The sequence below is a fragment of the Prionailurus bengalensis genome, chromosome A2 (assembly GCF_016509475.1).
Source record: "Prionailurus bengalensis isolate Pbe53 chromosome A2, Fcat_Pben_1.1_paternal_pri, whole genome shotgun sequence".
NCBI lineage: Eukaryota > Metazoa > Chordata > Mammalia > Carnivora > Felidae > Prionailurus > Prionailurus bengalensis.
In genome coordinates this window covers 17,171,756-17,189,415 of record NC_057348.1, presented here as the reverse complement: position 1 = coordinate 17,189,415, position 17,660 = coordinate 17,171,756, and the positions used below count along the sequence as shown (strand labels likewise).

General features: G+C 47.8%; 1 protein-coding gene across 4 annotated transcripts in view; it reads left to right on the top strand.

Annotated features, from left to right (window-relative positions):
• SMARCC1 (SWI/SNF related, matrix associated, actin dependent regulator of chromatin subfamily c member 1) overlaps nucleotides 1-14,312 on the top strand; it is a 177,755-nt gene extending 163,443 nt beyond the window's left edge. For 2 of the 4 annotated variants that reach the window (XM_043587288.1, XM_043587289.1), the window contains exons 27-28: nucleotides 9,520-9,696; nucleotides 11,929-14,312. In XM_043587288.1, coding sequence (XP_043443223.1) covers nucleotides 9,520-9,696; nucleotides 11,929-12,026 — 275 coding nt within the window. In that variant the 3' untranslated portion in view covers nucleotides 12,027-14,312. Of the gene's footprint in view, nucleotides 1-9,519; nucleotides 9,697-11,375; nucleotides 11,659-11,928 lie in introns of those variants that run through there. The other 2 variants (XM_043587290.1, XM_043587291.1) reach the window with 1 other exon arrangement.
• The last annotated feature ends 3,348 nt before the right edge of the window (nucleotides 14,313-17,660 follow it).

Genomic DNA, 17,660 nt, shown 5'->3' with positions numbered 1-17,660 from the left:
GGGGCAGAGAGAGAGGAAGACACAGAATCCAAAGCAGGCTCCAGGCTCCGAGCTGTCAGCACAGAGCCCGATGCAGGGCTCGAACCCACGAGCTGTGAGATCATGACCTGAGCTGAAGTTGGATGCTCAACCGACTGAGCCACCCAGGTGCCCCAAGTGAAGGTCTCTTTTAATGTAAAGTGGTCAGTACTCCCAAGGACTTCAGCCTATTCTTTTTTTTTTTTTTTTTTTTTTTTTTAATGTTTCTTAAGTTTTGAGAGAGAGACAGACAGAGCAGGGGAGGCACAGAGAGAGAGAGAGGGAGACACAGAATCCAAGCAGGCTCCAGGCCCTGAGCTGTCAGCATCAGGCACAATGCAGGGCTCAGACCCATGGACCTTGAGATCATGAGCTGAAGTTGGATGCTTAACCAGCTGAGCCACCCAGGTGCCCCAGGCCTCGGCCCATTCTTAAAGGAGCATGACGTGTCAGTGAGTTGAGTCAAAAGGAAATGACAAAAATCTAGTACATAGGTGTGGTGTAAGCTCTGCCCTCCTTTCCCCTGGGCATTTATAGTAAATGAAGCACTCTGGAATTTTCATGGATCTGGAATGAGCTGCCTGCATTGAGGAAGCCTCTGTGTGTGAAAAGGAAAAGGACACACTGGCTTAAATACCTTTATGGTTTCCTCATGATTAACAGTAGAATTTTTAGAAGTGCCTTAAAAAACCAGAATAGGAATTGGTCTGAATTGATGAGAACTCAGACATGGTATAGATGATGTTTTAATGATAAAACTAGAATTAGTAAAAAGTTGGTTGTTTAAGGAAATTTCCACCAAGGCATTAGTCACTTGACTTTTAAACCCCCAGGTTAGACTCACGTACACAACCCTACCCGTGAGAAACGGTGCTTAGGAAAGGATTCCAACCAGTCATCCCTTCCCAGCCCACCCCCTGAACTCCCAGCCCCACACCAAAAAGGAAAAAGGAATGGCTCATCACATTGGCCAAGTTTTTAGTATCTGCTGGGCCTTCAGTCCTGCTTGCGTCATGTGGATAACAAGGATCCTGAGCCACTTTCCGGAGTAGCAGGTTCCCCTTACAAAGAGAACAGTGAGGACCCAGTCTTCAACAAAGAATGTCTGTTGCAGGCGCCCCCCCCCCCCCCCCCGGAAGCTCTGCAGAAGGAGGAGTCCCCTAGGAGCCTGGGCTTCCCCTCACTTGGCCCCGATTGTGTTATTTCCGTTCTCCGGGGCACTCAGCCAGTGGATGTGTTGTGGACAGTTAGAAACGGAGCAATGAAATGTGTTCAAGATTGGAAATTCACGAGTTTCCTTTCCTAGTTTCATGTTCTTCTGCCACCTGCCTCTCCCATCCCCAAAAATAAAAATCCTTAAATATTCCACCGGGCATGTTGGGTATCATGCTTTAGTAAAAGAGCTAATAAACCTGAGAGAGTGTGAGGGATTTTTCCACTAGGCTAAACCTAATTTTAGCAAACCTTTCCATTTTTCAGGCTTTGGATGCCTGCTGTTTTTGGGGTGTGTGTGTGTGTTTTAGAGCTTGTATGTAGGTCAAACTCCCACCAGTTTTTGCTTTGATGCTGCTGTCTCAAAGCCTCATGTCGTCTGTCTCTCTCACCTCCCTCTCTACCAGGGAAGGAGATACCTGAATTTTTTTTTTTTTTTCCTGGAAGACACATACAAGTGCACCGTTTTTTGCTTCATAAGGTCTACTCCTGTGCATTTCACGTTCATGTGGGCCAGATCTCTTCCTGTTTAGTAAAAGGTCATGAAAGTACTTTCAGACATTGTCATCCTTGTAAAAGTGATAAGAGCTTTGTCAGACACCAGAAAGAACACAGGAATGTTTAGATTTCAAGAGGACAGAGTTTGTATTTCGAGAAATTGATTCTGTTCTCTTACCAGTCCTCTTAAATTCTGCCCCATTTCAAATTTTATGTTAGAAAACATCTTTTCCAAGAAGAGAGCTCCTCCATCAAGGTAAGGTAGTGTAGGTGTTAAGGAAAAGAGAACGAGCCTTGGGAGCAGACAGACCTGAGTTTGAATCTTCTCTGTCTCTGTTCTTGGGATTTGGGGCCAAATTACATAGTCTCTCTGAGACTTCATTTCCTTATCTTGAAACTGGGCTCTTTCTGTCTTCCAGTCTGCCTGACAGCCCAGAGATTTCAATAAGATAGCTGTCATTGCCTGGCAAATGGTAGACCCTGACTGAGAATGACATCCTTGTCTCCTGCTATCTGTTCCCTAAATGCATTGCCCTAGATGCACCCACACCGTGAGTTGTATAGCGTGACAGCAGTAACCTCTGGATGGATATTGACTGCTCTTCATGCCCCTTCCTTTCCTGAGAAGTGTTTGTCTGCCTAAGTAGAAGTCAACTATTTTTCCTCTGATCCTTCCTGTCTGCTGCCACCTCTCTCAAGGAACTATTGTTCTCTTGTACCCTGTACATCTGTGTCTCAGTGGCTTTCTTGCCCTGCTATGACAGGAAAGTAGGAAAACTTTGGTTTTCAGAAGGCTTCAGGATTTAGATCAAGAAAAGAAGTTTTTTTGCAGCCATTGGGTTTATGCCCTGGGAAAACCCTAAAGCTGCCCTATCACAGCTTGTTGCCGTAAAGAAATAGGGAAATAGGTAAACAGGCCACTGCCACTGAGCACCTAGCTTCGGAAATGGCACCACTGGGCCCTGATGGCAAGAGCCTGCAGCCATAGCCCAGTGCATGTTGGGTAGGCATCACCTCATGGGTCTGTGTCAATCTGCAGTCGATTCTCCTCTTTCCCAGATTGTTTCCTGAATAGCTTGTTTCCCTGCTGGAACTCCCACACCGAGCTGCTGGTTGGAGAATTGTTTCTCTCTGGAGCTGGGTGTGGGTCAGAGAACGGACCCATCGGTTTAGTAGCAGCAAGGATTGCATCACACAGTCTGCTGGACAAAGGATGGATCCCCTCCTCCAGACCCTCATCCACAGGGTGCACTGCAGTACAAACACCATCTCTGGAGCCACAGTACCCAAGTCAGATCTGGGCTCTCCTGTTTACACACTTTATGACATTGGCGAGTGACTCAGTCTTTATGTCTTCCCCTTTCACAAACTTGGTGACTTAAAACAATAGACATGTGTTGCCTCCGTTCTAAGAGCTAGAAGTTCATAATCTAGGAAGGCTTGCTCTCTTCAGGGGTCTTAGGGGATAGTCTCTTCCTTGCCTCTTCCAGCTTCTGATGGCTGGTGGCATTCCCTGGCTTGTGGCCATGTGTCTCTTATAAGGACACTTGTCATTGGATTTAGGGCCCATCAAGATAATCCAGGGTGATCTTCTCATCTCAGGACCTTTAACTTAATCACATTTGCAAAGATGGCTGCATTTACAGGTTCCAGGTATTGGAACATGTCCATATCTGTTTGGGGGTCACCAGCCAGCCCTTGGCCACCATTTTGCAGGGGGCCAAAATGTGTTTGTTAAATTAAAAACTTACTGCAGGGGGCACCTGGGTGGCTCAGTCAGTTAAGCAGCCGACTTTGGCTCAGGTCATGATCTCTCAGTCCGTGAGTTCGAGCCCCGCATTGGGCTCTGTGCTGACAGCTCAGAGCCTGGAGCCTGTTTCAGATGCTGTGTTTCCCTCTCTCTGACCCTCCCCCATACATGCTCTGTCTCTCTTTGTCTCAAAAATAAATAAAGTTTAAAAAAAAAAGAAAAACTTACTGCAGGAAGCAGAGTGGTCTTATGATAGCAAAGAAGAAAACGTGGTGGCTGGAACTAAGGTATACACCTTAATTGTTTTGTGTGTTTTTGGTTTTGTTCTTTTAAGTAGGCTTCACACCCAGCACAGAGCCCAACACTGGGCTTGAACTCACGACTCTGAGATCAAGACCTAAACTGAGATCAAGAGTAGGACACTCAACCTACTGAGCCACCCAGGCACACCTGATTTTTATTTTCTAATGCTGACTGTTCTGTTAAGTCCTTTCACATGAACTGTTTCATTTGAGCAAAGAATAGTATGATAGAGAATTTGATTTAGAGTCAGAAGACTTGGATCTGATGCCTCTTACAAATTCTGTTTCCGGTCTATAAAATGAAAATATTTGCTCTCATAACATGTTGGAAAAGCCAGTGACATAATAAGGCACTATAACAAGCCATTTCCTTGATGATACAGAAAGTCATACGGTGAGAGGGGGCAGATATCTAGCTTCACTCTATATAATCTGCAGGCCGAGGCTCTGGGCATCCTCAGTGACTTGCCCAAGAACACTCGTCTCAGGTGGGGTGAAGTGGAAGTGAGATCACACTGTTTAGTTTTCCAGTCTGGTTAGTTCCATCTGTACTTTCCTTGTTGAGGATGGTACTGGGTGGCTACTGACAGGGATGCCCACTGGTGATCCAGGAGGTGGGGCAATCTTGTCCTTCATGTCAAAGCCTAAAGCTCTGGCCTGCTGAAAATAAGAAGCAGTTGGGACTGCACAGTCGTGTATCCTGCCATTTCTGTGAACACATACCTGCTTGCTCGCTCTTCTTCCTCCCTCACCAGGACTCGTTCTGCCCTTTTTTTGTAAAGGCATGCTTCACTATTGCCTTCAGTTTCCTGGAGAGAGATCTGAGAAGGGCAGGCAAAATGTTCTTCCCGCTTGCTTGAGGCCTCTTGTCCAGGTTGAATTTGGAAGCAGGAGGCAGCTTGTACCCACTGATAGACACGGGCTGTATTGGCTGGTCTAGCACTTGGCTTCCATTGACCACAGCTCCATGAAAAGTGTTTCATCTCGAGGTTAGAATTGAGAGGTTCCCTCCCTCCCTCTCCCTCTCCCTCCCTCTCCCTCCCTCTCCCTCTCCCTCTCCCTCTCCCTCTCCCTCTCCCTCTCCCTCCCTCTCCCTCTCCCTCCCTCCCTCTCCCTCTCCCTCTCTCCCTCTCCCTCCCTCCCTCCCTCCCTCTCCCTCTCCCTCCCTCCCTCCCCCTCTCCCTCCCTCCCTCTCCCTCTCCCTCCCTCCCTCTCCCCCTCCCTCCCTCCCTCTCCCCCTCCCTCCCTCCCTCTCCCCCTCCCTCCCTCCCTCTCCCTCTCCCTCCCTCCCTCTCCCTCCCCCTCCCTCCCTCCCCCTCCCTCCCTGTCCCTCTCCCTACCTCCCTCTCCCTTCCTCCCTCCCCCTCCCTCCCTCCCCCTCCCTCCCTCTCCCTCCCTCTCCCTCTCCCTCCCTCTCCCTCTCCCCCTCTCCCTCTCTCCCTCTCCCTCTCCCTCTCTCTCCCTCCTCCTCCTCCTTCTCCTCCTCCTCCTTCTCCTCTTCCTTCTCCTCCTCCTCCTCCTCCTCCTGCTCCTCCTCCATCCCTCCCCCCTCCCTCTCTGCCCTTCTCCCTAACTCATGCTCTCTGTCTCTCTAAAAATTTTAAAAATTAAAAAAATAGTAAAAGTCCAAGGCTTAAAAGCGGGCCTCCTGCCTTCAACAACAAAAGTCTGCTGTCTCCCTGTCACACCACCAGAATACCTTTAACAATGACTTGTAGAGACTTAGACTCCAGAGCAGATGATGACTTTTAGTAGTGGCCTAGTTCGGGTACATGGCAGTAGAGGTGCTGGAAGAGCATCTCCTAAAAGTCACAGCCTCTTGAACAGCGGCAGAGGACTGGCCCTGACTCAGAAGTCTGGGGCACTGCCCGTGGGAACCTTCAAGAGTTCGGTACCTTCCCTGCACCCCACCTCATCACACTCCACTCACTGGGTGGCCAGTCCCATGTCTCTCTTTCCCAGAGCAGGAGTCCTTGCCTGTCTTGTCCACTTCATCCCCGCTGCACTCTGCCCGCTGAATTCTTCCCTGTATGCTTGCCCTCAGCCTCACTCTCTCACCCAACCCCAGGTTGCCTGTGGGGTGCTGTCCCCCACCCCCCCCTAAGCTCCTACTCTTATCTACACTTCCTGCCCTCACACAGCCCTTGGTTCTCTGCAGAAGCTTTTTTTCTCTGCTTTAGGCTCCAACTCCTCTGTATCCCTTCTGAAAGCTCTCCACACAGGCCATGAGCCCCACATTCCTCCCTCTTCCAAAACCTTTCACCAGGGGCCACTTGGGTGGCTCAGTTGGGTAAGTGTCTGACGTTAGCTCAGGTCATGATCTCACAGTTTGTGAGTTCGAGCCCTGCATGGGGCTCTCTGCTGTCAGCACAGAGCCCTCTTCAGATTCTCTGTCTCTTTCTCTTTCTCTGCCTCTCCCCGACTCATGCGTGAGCGTGTGTGTGTGTCTCTCTCTCTCTCTATCTCTCTCTCAGAAATAAATAAGTCCCCATTCTCTGTGCAGGGCTCATCCAGCCCCTTTGCTGAGTCCTATCAGACAGACCGTGGGTAGCATGGCCCTAACCTGAGTATGTTTTTCTTAACCTTTTTGAGCCTGCTGCTCCTCAGCGAAGTGCAGGTGATGGGTAATAAAGTGATTCAGGTACCTCAGGGAACAGCAGGTAGAAAGATGCTACAACCAAGTGGCAGCTCTCAGGAGTAATAGGAGTGACACTCATGTTATTTTCTGATTGCTTAACTCAGGCTGGGCCTTGTGCTTAGGAAAATCTGCTGTTGTCCTATCTCTAACCCCCTCCTTCAGTTTATTGCACATCATCTAAAATCCCAGGTCATCCACAAGATTGTCTAAGTTGACTGGAAGGTTCCAGGTGTTTTGGCTTGCTCCTTCTGTTGTTTTCCTCTTCCAGCACACTGCTACCCCTGTACATCTATGGGATGTATGATGTATGACATATTCTTCCTTTCATCCCCATTTCATTCCCTAAGTTGATAGGCTCCTCATCACTATCTGTATGTGTCCTCGCACTGTGGTATGGGCACCCAACAGCATTTGGCTCTGATGGTCAGTTGGTATAAGAGTGGGTGGCAGTGTCAGACCAGAAGTAGGCCCAGTAGCTGCTCTTGCCTCCTCTGAAGCGATTTGACCAAGCTGTCCTCCAGTGGATGGACCTTGGAGACTCCTCTGCTGGGCTCTCAAATGATTGCATTATAGAGCTCAGAAAGGTGGGCCTCAGGGCCCAAAGCTTGCTGTCCCGTTTATTCTGAGGCACGATGTTGGTATACTTTGCTTTACAAAAATTGTCCCCCAGAGACAGTGGACCACTCTTCCCTGACCCTTGAACCTCCGGAGTTCTCTTCACTGCTACCCCTGTAGTGAGGGCCTCCTTTGTCTGGGTCCTACCTAGGTCGGAGAACAGACACTGGAAATAGATGGTGTGAGGCTTGAAGCTTTGTACGTCTTTCTTAAGACAGGGCTTTTTCTAAACAGTGACAGAGGACATCCCTTAAGTTGTCTCCAGTACTGCTCTGTATGTTTTATTTTTTTATTATTTTTGTAATGTTTATTTATTTTTGATAGAGCACAAGTGGGGGAGGGCAGAGAGAGAGGGAGACACAGAATCTGAAGCAGGTTCCAGGCTCTGAGCTGTCAGCACAGAGCCTGATGCAGAGCTCAAACTCACAAACTGTGAAACCATGACCTGAGCTGAAGTCAGACGCTCAACCGACTGAGCCACCCAGGCACCCCGCTCTGTCTGTTTTAATTGACCATTAACTATCAGATAGTCCCATCTCCCAAATTTTCCAAGATTGGACCTCAAGCATTCTTACTTCTAGCTGTCTCAGAACTATGTCTAGAAACCTGTATTTAATTTTTTCTTTCTTTCTTTCTTTCTTTCTTTCTTTCTTTCTTTCTTTCTTTCTTTCTTTCTCTCTTTCCATTTAGAGAAAGAGCACGTGAGTGGGGGAGGAGGGCAGAGGGAGAGGAGGGAATCCCAAGCAGGCTCCATGCTCAGTGCAGAGCCTAACTAATGTAGGGCTTGATCCCACAACACTGGGATCATGACCTGAGCCAAAATTGAGTCAGACACTCAACTGACTGAGTCACCCAGGTGCCTCCTTTGTTAAATTTGTTTAAATTTTTATTTGTTTTTAAAATAATCTCTATGCCCATCATGGGGCTCAAGCCCACAACTCGAAGATCAAGAGTCGCACACTTCACTAACTGAGGCAGCCAGGTGCCCCGAAACCTGTATTTAGTTTCATACAGCTGACCTTACAGAGATACTGAAATCCCTAGATTTATAAACACAAAACCGTAGATTCTCTTTCCTTATTCTGTAGAGACTATAATTTACCTACATGTATGTAGAGTTCATATGCACATGCAAAAGAGTGCTTCAACCTTGGTTTGTCCCCATTAAACTAGTCTCCTTTGCTTGTGGCCCTTTAAAACCAAGCCTGGCAGCCAAACTTCTGAGTTTAAGAGAAAATACTCATATCTAAAGCAGGATTGGCAAACTACAATCTGCAGACCAAACCTGGCCCATCTCCTGTTTTTGTATGGACCACAGGCTAAGAATGGTTTTTACAGTTTAAATGGCACGGGTGGGGGACTCAAAAGAAAAATATTTATATCATATGAAGATTACATGAAATAACACATTTCAGAGTCCATAAATATTTGAGACTCAGTCTCACCTATTATACAACACCCGTATGCCATCTGTAACTGCCTTCATGCTACCTACAGTGGCAAAGTTGAAAAGCACCTGGGTAGCTCAGTCGGTTAAGTGTCCAACTCTTGATTTCGGCTCAGGTTATGATCTCACGGTTCATGAGTTTAAGCCCTGCATCGAACTCCCCACTGACCGTGCAGAGCCTGCTTGGGATTCTCTCTCCGCCCCTCCCCTCTCCTTCAAAACTTAACTAATTAGTTAATAAGAAAAGCTGTGAACAAGACCATATGATCTGCAAGGTCCAGATATTTACTATCTGGCTCTACAGAAAATGTTTTCTGAAAGTCCTGAAGGCTCAGTGTGAAACTGCAGACAAGGAGGTATTTTACTGTTCTTGTGTATAATGTCTCCGTTTGTCAATTTCAAACCAGTAGAAAGAGATGAAGGTATTATCCATTTTTCTTGCTAATCCCCCACAACCACCACCACTGTGGTTCTCTGGGGCCGGTGCTTCATGGTGGGGTTTTGAAGGAGAGACTTTTTTGTGGACAGGACTTGGAGATTCTGGTCAGAATCGCTTTATAATGTTGATTTCAGTTGTGACCAGTACCTTTTCAGATATTTCCTCCCACAAAGCCCATGTGTAAAGCTCATTCTTAACTGAGCTGCTATCCTCAGACTATGCACTGATGTGCTGTTAAAGTCCTCTCCATCCCCTGTGGTCTGTCCTTGGTATTTTGTGTCCTCAGGAAGATGTATGACCACTGTCCACCCAAAGTAACCAAAATGACAGCTTTTTTTTAGGGTCTTTTTCTTGTAATGATTCTTCAGCTGCCTGCCTATACCAGTGTTTAGGCTAGTCATTCACTCCATAGATGCCCCATTATCCTTCTCCTCTTCCAAAAAATGAAAATCTGGGCATAGAGATTATTACAGATTATTGTTCTTTTGGTATTTCAAATCCTTTGGAGGGTTAGGTATTTGTATTTAGCATTCTTGGGCATTGAATTGATCCCTTTCTTCCTAGTACACTTACCTTAATACTTTAAATCTCTTTCCACAGGTCAGATACCAGGCCCAGGTTCCATGATCCCTGGGCAGCCCATGCCAGGCCGCATGATTCCCACCGTTGCAGCCAACATCCACCCGCCTGGGAGTGGCCCAGCCCCTCCCGGTATGCCTCCAATGCCAGGAAACATCTTAGGACCCCGGGTACCCCTCACGGCACCTAACGGCATGTGTAAGTAGCGTGGTGGGGGGAAGCATCACCCTAGGGTCTCTCTGGGAGGGCTGGAGACAAGGGACAAAGGCTTTGTTCTCTAGATTATCTATAGTGTGGCAGGTCCGTGGACAGTGCAGCCTGTGACAGGGATTCCAGAAGATCGATCTGTGGTCCATGCTCTTCACCGCCCCTGATGAGCAGGTGCACAGGTGACGAGTGCAAATGCTTGCAGCATTTGGCTGCATGTGCCATAACCTTTGTGGCCTGCACTCTGGACCCTGAGGTCTGTGGGGAGGCCAAAAGGTCATTCCTCGCCTGCTCCTATTTAAGCCGGTCTAGCTTGAATCTTATTAGACATACTGAGCTGCTAGTTGTTTTCCTACAGGAGCCTCTATGGACACAGGTTTCAAAATTGGAGGGTCAAAGAAAGAAAAAAACAGTTTAGGGCAGAAATAACAAGTTTCTCATATCTACTCTGGGATGGCGGTAGTAGCAACTTAGACTAAGGAGGGAGTATTGAGGGGCTGTGTTGAGAAGGAACAGGAGGTCCCAGCAGACTCCATGGAGAAGACACAGTGTGTGTCTGGCAGGTGTATGAAGCCAGTTCCTTGCTCTCCCCCACTCCTGGCCTCCAGAAGACTGCTTCAGAAGCTCTGACCTGTCCTTTACTCCTGTAGATCTTCTCAGAATGGTCCCAAAATGCAGTCAGTAGTGGCCAGATAACCCAGCCACGTCTTTAGTCCTGGTTCATTTAGATGTTCACATATGTGCCAAGGAGTCAACTCCTATTGACGGTACCGAGAGCAAGGTCTCAAGAATTCCTAGTCTCCAGGAGCTGTAGTTGGGAAAACAAGAAACGAACAAGTGGATAGTGGTATACAGGATTTACCACAAAGTGCCTGGAGTGCGCTGCAGCGCTCAGGGAGGCTTCACAGGGCCAGGAGGCAGGCTGCACAAAAGCGCATCTCCTTTCTCTCTGGGCCCCTAGGGACTAAGATAGTGTGGGAGCATGGAAGAAAGCCGTGTAGCTGGGTATAGGATCATGACAATAGAAAAAATGATCTCCTTTGAGTCCCGGTCAGAGGTTGTAGTATAGGGATACTTCTTTTCCTTGGCAAGAGAACCTTCACATCGTTAACTTACAGATGGTAGGCAAATGTGTCAGCCTGCCAGGAGACTTGCCCATTTTGCCATCCCAGTTGCAAGAGCTGATATCACTGGTCTTTACCACTGTCCAGGATTTCATCCTGAAGGGCCGTCAGGGGAGCACCTTGAGAATATGGAGGGTTTCAGGTCCCCACTACCTGCCACAAGTGAGCGTTTCAGGGATTCTGAGCCCCTGACTTGGCTGTTGGGTACCAGGCAGGCCTCCTCGGCCAGGGTGCTTCCTCCCTTCAGGCCTTAGTCTCCCCCCCTGAAAAGAGGACTCAAGAGATTTGACCAGTGGGCTCTCTCTCAGAGCTTTGAAGAGCTTTGGCAGTTTGGTGGCAATCTCTTGGGGGGAAGGTTGGATGAACTGACCGGTGAGCAAGGCTGTGCTTGAATTATTTATTTGTTTCATATGTTTTTATTTCTGACAAAATCAAGAGGTTTTAAAAGCCCTGGATTAAATAATCTCTAGGGTTCCTTTGTACGCTAAGCAGCTAAAGTTGAAATAGGAAAGAGCCCCAGACACTGATACTAATTGTTCCCTTCAGGACCTGACCTAGTTTTGGCCAAAAATCCAAGGACTGCAGTTCAGGAGCTGTGGGGCATCCCAGGACTGTCCACCTTGTGAGCAGCCGCCTCGAGTGAAGCTCTCTGGCCCTGGTGGAGACACTTAAATCAACAAGAAGTTATTGATAATCTATTTTGTGCCCACCTAGGCCAGGCACTGTGAGAGAAAGAAGACACAGAACTTGCCCAGGAAGGAGCTTATCATTTAACTGAAGAAATAACAATTAGAACCATCAAAATGCAATAAACTCAAAATACACTTAAGTTCTGACAAGGTCTGGAGTGGTTCTTGGAAGGGGTGGGCCTCGCCTTGGAGGAGGTTGGGACAGATTCAGACACCCCAGCACCTGAGCGGGGACCTGGAGGGCCAGTGAACCTGAACTGCGCAGACCGCAGTGGCGGCAGTGCCACAAAGTCTGTGTTAATTGCCTGCTGCGAGGAAAATTACTTCCTGTGGCATTTCTCTCTGAACGGGCTCTTCCCCAAGCCGTTGCGTTTCCAGCAATGACGAGTCCCTCTTGGCTGTGTTTGCAGATGCCCCTCCGCCGCAGCAGCCGCCACCGCCTCCGCCGCCCACGGATGGAGTCCCTCCGCCTCCTGCTCCAGGCCCACCAGCCTCGGCCGCCCCCTAGCCTGGAAGATGCAGGCCGCGTCCACGCCCGGCGCCACCGGCTGGAGTGCGGATGACGAGACTTGTGTTCCTCAGCTTCCTTGGGTTTCTTTTAGGATTTTTCTCCTCACAGCCCCAAGCACGCATCCCATATTTCCCCATTCCTCTTGCCAGCCCTCTCCATGCTCTGGCACCTCTTGTGTTAGTTCCTCAGCCAGTACACAAGGAGAGGCTTATGGTGACAGTGTGCCCTGGTCATCCTGACAGTAGCCCGCATCCCCCACAGCCTGGTGTGGGGTATGCGTACAGTTTCTCCGCAGGTCCTGTCAGCATTAGATTTTGATGTCTGTCATTTTGGCTCCCCCACAGTTTTTTGCTTTGTCTTATGTGGATAATGCTTTATAATCATTATCTTTTTTTTTTCTTTTGTCATTGTTGCTTTAAACGAGAGCATCCTAAGTTAATAGGAACCAAAAAAATGGTGATGGGCAGAGGGAATAGCCAAAAGGAACATACCTAAAGGCATTATAAGTGACCTTATTTCTGCTAACCTGAGCTGAGATTGGTGCTGATGGTGAAGTTTCATGAGACTTCTGCCCCACACAGACGCACCAAAATTCGAAGAGATGGGGAAGGGACCCCACTGATTTTATTCCCAGCAAGGACCATGAGGGACCTCCACCCTGAGTAGCGGAACACGCCCCTTCAGTCCCTGGTAGGGTAGCGCACAAGCGTTAGAGCAGACCCACTCCATCCCTGGCCCACCGGTTTGGCTTTCTATGCAGATGGTTTGTTGGTTTGGGGGAGGGATTTGGGGAGGCTTCCTTAGTTCCCTAGACTAGCCAGGAAAGCTGTAGGAGTCTAGGGCAATGACTATCGAATGAGTCTAGTCCACTATTCACTGCTTTGTACACTCATTCTTTTTTTCCCCTCTTTCAAAAAACCTTTAAAACGGGAAAAAAAAAAAAGAAAAAAGTAAGTAGATAGTTTTAAACATTCTAGCTCATGGAACTTGGTTAGGATGGCTGGGGGTTCAAGTCCCCAAACTACCTCTTGCAGTCCAGGGTGAGTGGGGTTTAGTGAAGCGGTACTTTAGGTTTGGGATGGGATTGGAGAAGTGGGGCAGGATCAATGGCCTCTCATACCTTCTCCCTTCCCTTTCTGAGATCTCACATTCCATCTGTCAGGGTTGTCAAGGAGATGCTGGGGGTACCAAGGAACCCAGTTGGCAATCAGAGCATCATGCTTTTGAGGGCTGGGGTACTCGGAGTGGGAGATTGGAATGCCATTCCAGAGGAAGAGCCACAAAAATGCCTTAACTTGAGCCCATTTCAACCCCTGCTGATGAATGACTTGAGAGTTCTTGGTTTTCTCTTGTCCTTCCTGCCTTCTATCCTTCTGAGGATGGGGGAAGGGTGTGTTTGGTGGAGCTTGATTTCCAAAGCACCTGGCCTCTTCATGTCACACTCTCAAGTGGCAGTTTCATTATTTAGAATGCAAAGTGGAACACCTTTTGGGTATCTTTTTCTATATATTCTGTAAAGCTTTACATATGAGAGGATGTAGGGAGGTATTTGTAAAACACCTCAACTTTTTCTCTTAGTATCAGAAAGCAAAAAAATAAATAAAACCACAATTAAAATTTGCCTTTCAAACCCTCAGGTGTTGCCTCTAACCAGGTAGCCCCGGTTACCATCAGAGTACTGGAACCAAGGAGACCTTGTTCCTTTTGTGTGTGTGTTCTAGACTCTCGGAGTGGAAATGAGCTCGTTCCTGCTGGAGTTTGATTCCAATGCATTTGCCTCCAGAAAGATCCCAGTGCCTTTTGACAGTGGCCAGGGTTTTTTTTCCCTATTTCCTGCCAGTCTTTCCCAAAGGAAACTCATTCCAAATACTTACCTTTTCCACTGGGTTCTTAGAAGGAAAATGGAATTCTGGTTCATACTGTGGTCCCTTGTAACCTCAGGTCTTTAATGTGATCGCTTTCAAATTTAAAAGATCCAGGTGGAAATATTTTTACTATGCTGGTAACAATTCTACAGAATACCTGAATTCTTAACACTGTTATGTTTCAATATAAGTGGTGACTTTTTCTTTTCATGTCTTTGATCTGGTTTCGTTCCTGTAATACAGCCACCCAATTTTGTGGGGGGAGGGGGGTGGTGGGAATAATACGTGGGGGTTTTTTTGTACAAACGTGTTTCTCAGTGTGGTGTTATTTTGGAGAAGGGAGTTTGGGAAGATTGGAGGAAATTGATCAAGAAGGCCTAATCTCCCTTTTTCAGTGAATAAATAGAACGTTTCTGGATTCTAGTCCCATTCTCTGCATTCACACATCAGTCTCTTCATGTGTCCTATGAAGAACCTAAATATTCAGCCCCACCCAGTCCTGGTCAGCAATTAAAGTTCAGTGATTCGGGGCCTCCTGACTGACCATTTCATGACACTTAAGGAGTACACAGTTAAATGTGCCTTGCCCACTGTTTGTTTCCATGGTAAAAATGAAGAAAGGAGTATGGCCAACATCCTGACCCTGCCAAGAGAAGAATGAGTAGTTTTGCTTTGGCAAGCTAGAGAATGTCAGGATGCAGTGTAGACAGCTTCGAGTTGGAGGCAGGCCTTAAAGGCAGTTAATTCTGTGAACCTTGATACACTTTTAAGGACAGCCTTTGAGCACCCACAGATGCAAACCCTGTGCAGAAGACAGAAGCCATTGCCTTCAAGATGCTTATGAACCCAGTGAGGCAAAAAAAAGTGGAATCTGGGTCTGCAGAGAGGTGAACGTTCGGCTTCTCCCAGAAGTGTGCCGGGCCAGTTGTGCTTTGCTTTCGGACCTGTTCCAACTCTTCCCTCCAGTAAGGGGTGTTCAGGCCAGCGGGGTCCCCCAGAGTTCCATTGCTACCCTAGGGTGATGAAGGAGGTTAATCCTTGATCCAAGTTAAAGACTGGTTTATAAACTTGAGTGTGAGTTCTATTTAAAGCGTAACAGGACATGTACAATCAATCTCTCTCAGTCTCCTCAGATCCTTACTGTGGTGTGGTTCCCCCAAATGTGATTAAGGACAGCAGTTTTCCCACCTCAGTATGGATCAGGGTCACCGGTAGGAATTTTCGCATGCAAGCAGCTGAGCCCCGCCCTCAGAACTGATTCAGTAAGTCTGGAGTGAGTTCTGAAATTTTGTGTTTTTAACATATTCCCAGGGGATCCTGATGCACCTGGTCAAAGGACCACCCTTTGAGAACCACTACTTAGGAAGGCTGTATGGTAGAGCAAGATCTCTACGGTTCCTGGCAGTCCATCCTATGAGCTCCATTAGCCCAGTTAACATTTGCAGGCGTTATGTGCCAGGCGTTGGACCTTGCATGCCATGAAATAATAACTATGAATAAGGTAGGCAAGGCCACTGCACTCCAGGCTGCTTATGCTCTTATGAGGTGGAGGAATACCAGACCCAAAGTAGCTAGTAAGAAATAGGATTTTTTAGAGAGTGCCAAGTGTTCCTGAAGAAAAAGAAACGGTGTAATTGAGCTTTCTGGGGGGTAAGGTAAATAGTCTGTGAATTGTATGTGCTTTCACAATTTCTGTCCTGTCCTGTCCCGCTGGATGTGGTAACCCGAGGAGGGTTCATCTTTCCAGGAAGACCTCATCCTAATAGAGCACCCTTTTGTCTGGATATGCAGTGCCAGCCCTGACATGTCTTTATGGAAACCCCGCTACTTTCTGTTCAACCGTTCTGGAACATGATGGCACTTCAGTTGTTCCTGTTGACGGAGGACTTCTTGGGGACGAGGTCAAAGTACTTTGATCCCCTGTTAATGGGTTATGTCCATCCAAGAAAGTCACCTTGCAGAATGGGATGGAAGCCCAGGAGCCCTGATGTTGGGTCTCCTTGTGAATGGCCCCCCTGGACTTCATTTCCCTGTGGCTTGTTTTTAGGCCTGCCACCTCTCCTATTAGGAAGCACCTTTGACCCTGAACTTGAAACTAGAGCTGAGACAGTAGTGACTAAAGGGGGAGAGTCCTGTGAATCAGCTTAATCAGAGGTTCCAAAAACAGCTGGAGCTAGCTCTCCCAACTCATGAGACCCCAAGGAGGGAGAGCCTTTTCTGATCCCCTCTTCCTGTTCCTGCCTTGAAGAACTAGAGCCATCTTTATTCTCTTGTGTCCCCAGAGGCCTCTCGAGGCCCTTCCACTACAGACCTTTAGGGTATAGCCTTTGCAGACTTCAGCAAAATAGCCATGCCTTAATACAGCACTGTGACCACCACCTTCAGACAACTGAGAAAAGAAAATACCCCCCACTCTCTTCTATGGCAACCTCCCACCTAAGGTGCTCTCACTACCACCAGATGGTTCCTGAGGGAGTTAGGAAGCAGCAGTGACATTGGATGGTAATAACGCCATTGCACAAGCTGATTTCCATGGCTGATTTGGCCCTGCCACTTACGGATTTCCCACGGCCATCCAGATTGGCATTCCTTTTTCTGGTCTGCTTATTGTACAGTAGCTGTGGGGTTCCTGAGAAGCACTTGGAGAGGTCGCCAGCTGGGAGAGGCCTAGTTGCTCCATATCTGATGGTGTGTTGGCTTGTGCTGTGTGGCTTTCTCCCAAATGACTTGGCTTTAGGGTAATGAAATTCAGGGGCTTTTGCAGCAGTCTTGCAGCAAACCCACTGCCTGCCTGGACGAGATGCCCACCTCTAAATTGTCACATGCTTTTCTAGGATCAATACTTGTACAATTGAGAAGAACCCAGTTCCTGCGTGAGGAGATGGTTGTCGGCGCAAATAACTCAAGTCCCTGGCCCTTGGTTCTTCCCTTCTTCCTGGTAATAGTGCAAGAAGGTCCACTACCAGCCCCCCATCCTCCAAAGTGGTCAGAGCTGACTGCCCTGCAGCCCAGAACTCTCCTGGCAGGGGAGAGGCCATGCTAGATGGCCCTTTCTGACTCTGACTTAGGACATGAGTCTGGATTATTGTCACACTCTACCCTGTTAAGAAATCATAGCATTAATGTTTCAATGCCCAGATGTGGGTGTTGGGATTGGGAAGAGAGGCAGGGCTTCCATTCTGCCAAGTGAGGCCTGACCTCTGCATCCTGATCACTCTTATGAAATGAACCAAGAATGAAAAGGTTTGAAATCAAGATCTTAGCATAAGTCCTGGCCTTACCAATCTGTGTCAGTGTGCAAATGTGCAAAATGGTAAGGTATTTGTAGCATGATGGTGAAGAACGAGACAAATTACAGTACTAGGAAAACTAAAATGACAGTAGTTACTACTGAGGAACCATGCTGCATCCTGTCCCGATGAAAGTATGTCCCAGCCATGGCAACCAGAGCAGCTCCTGCCCTGGACAGCCCCCTAGTTAAGCTAGAGGCTTTCTGTGCACATGGAGGCAGGCTGTAGCCATGGCAATGGGCCTTATGCCTGCTTTGGTACTGGAGGCAGGTTGCCAAACCCAATAGGAACCTCCGAGGTATATGGAATCTTCATAAAGCATCCCTGATGCCCAAATGCAAAAAACTTGAATGGACGTGGGCACAAGCTCTAGATAGAGCTAATTGTCCTTTTCTTTCACTCCTATGTCTTAACCACTGTGCCCAGAAAAAGCATTGCATTCACTGGACACTATGTTTACCACTTTCAACATTATG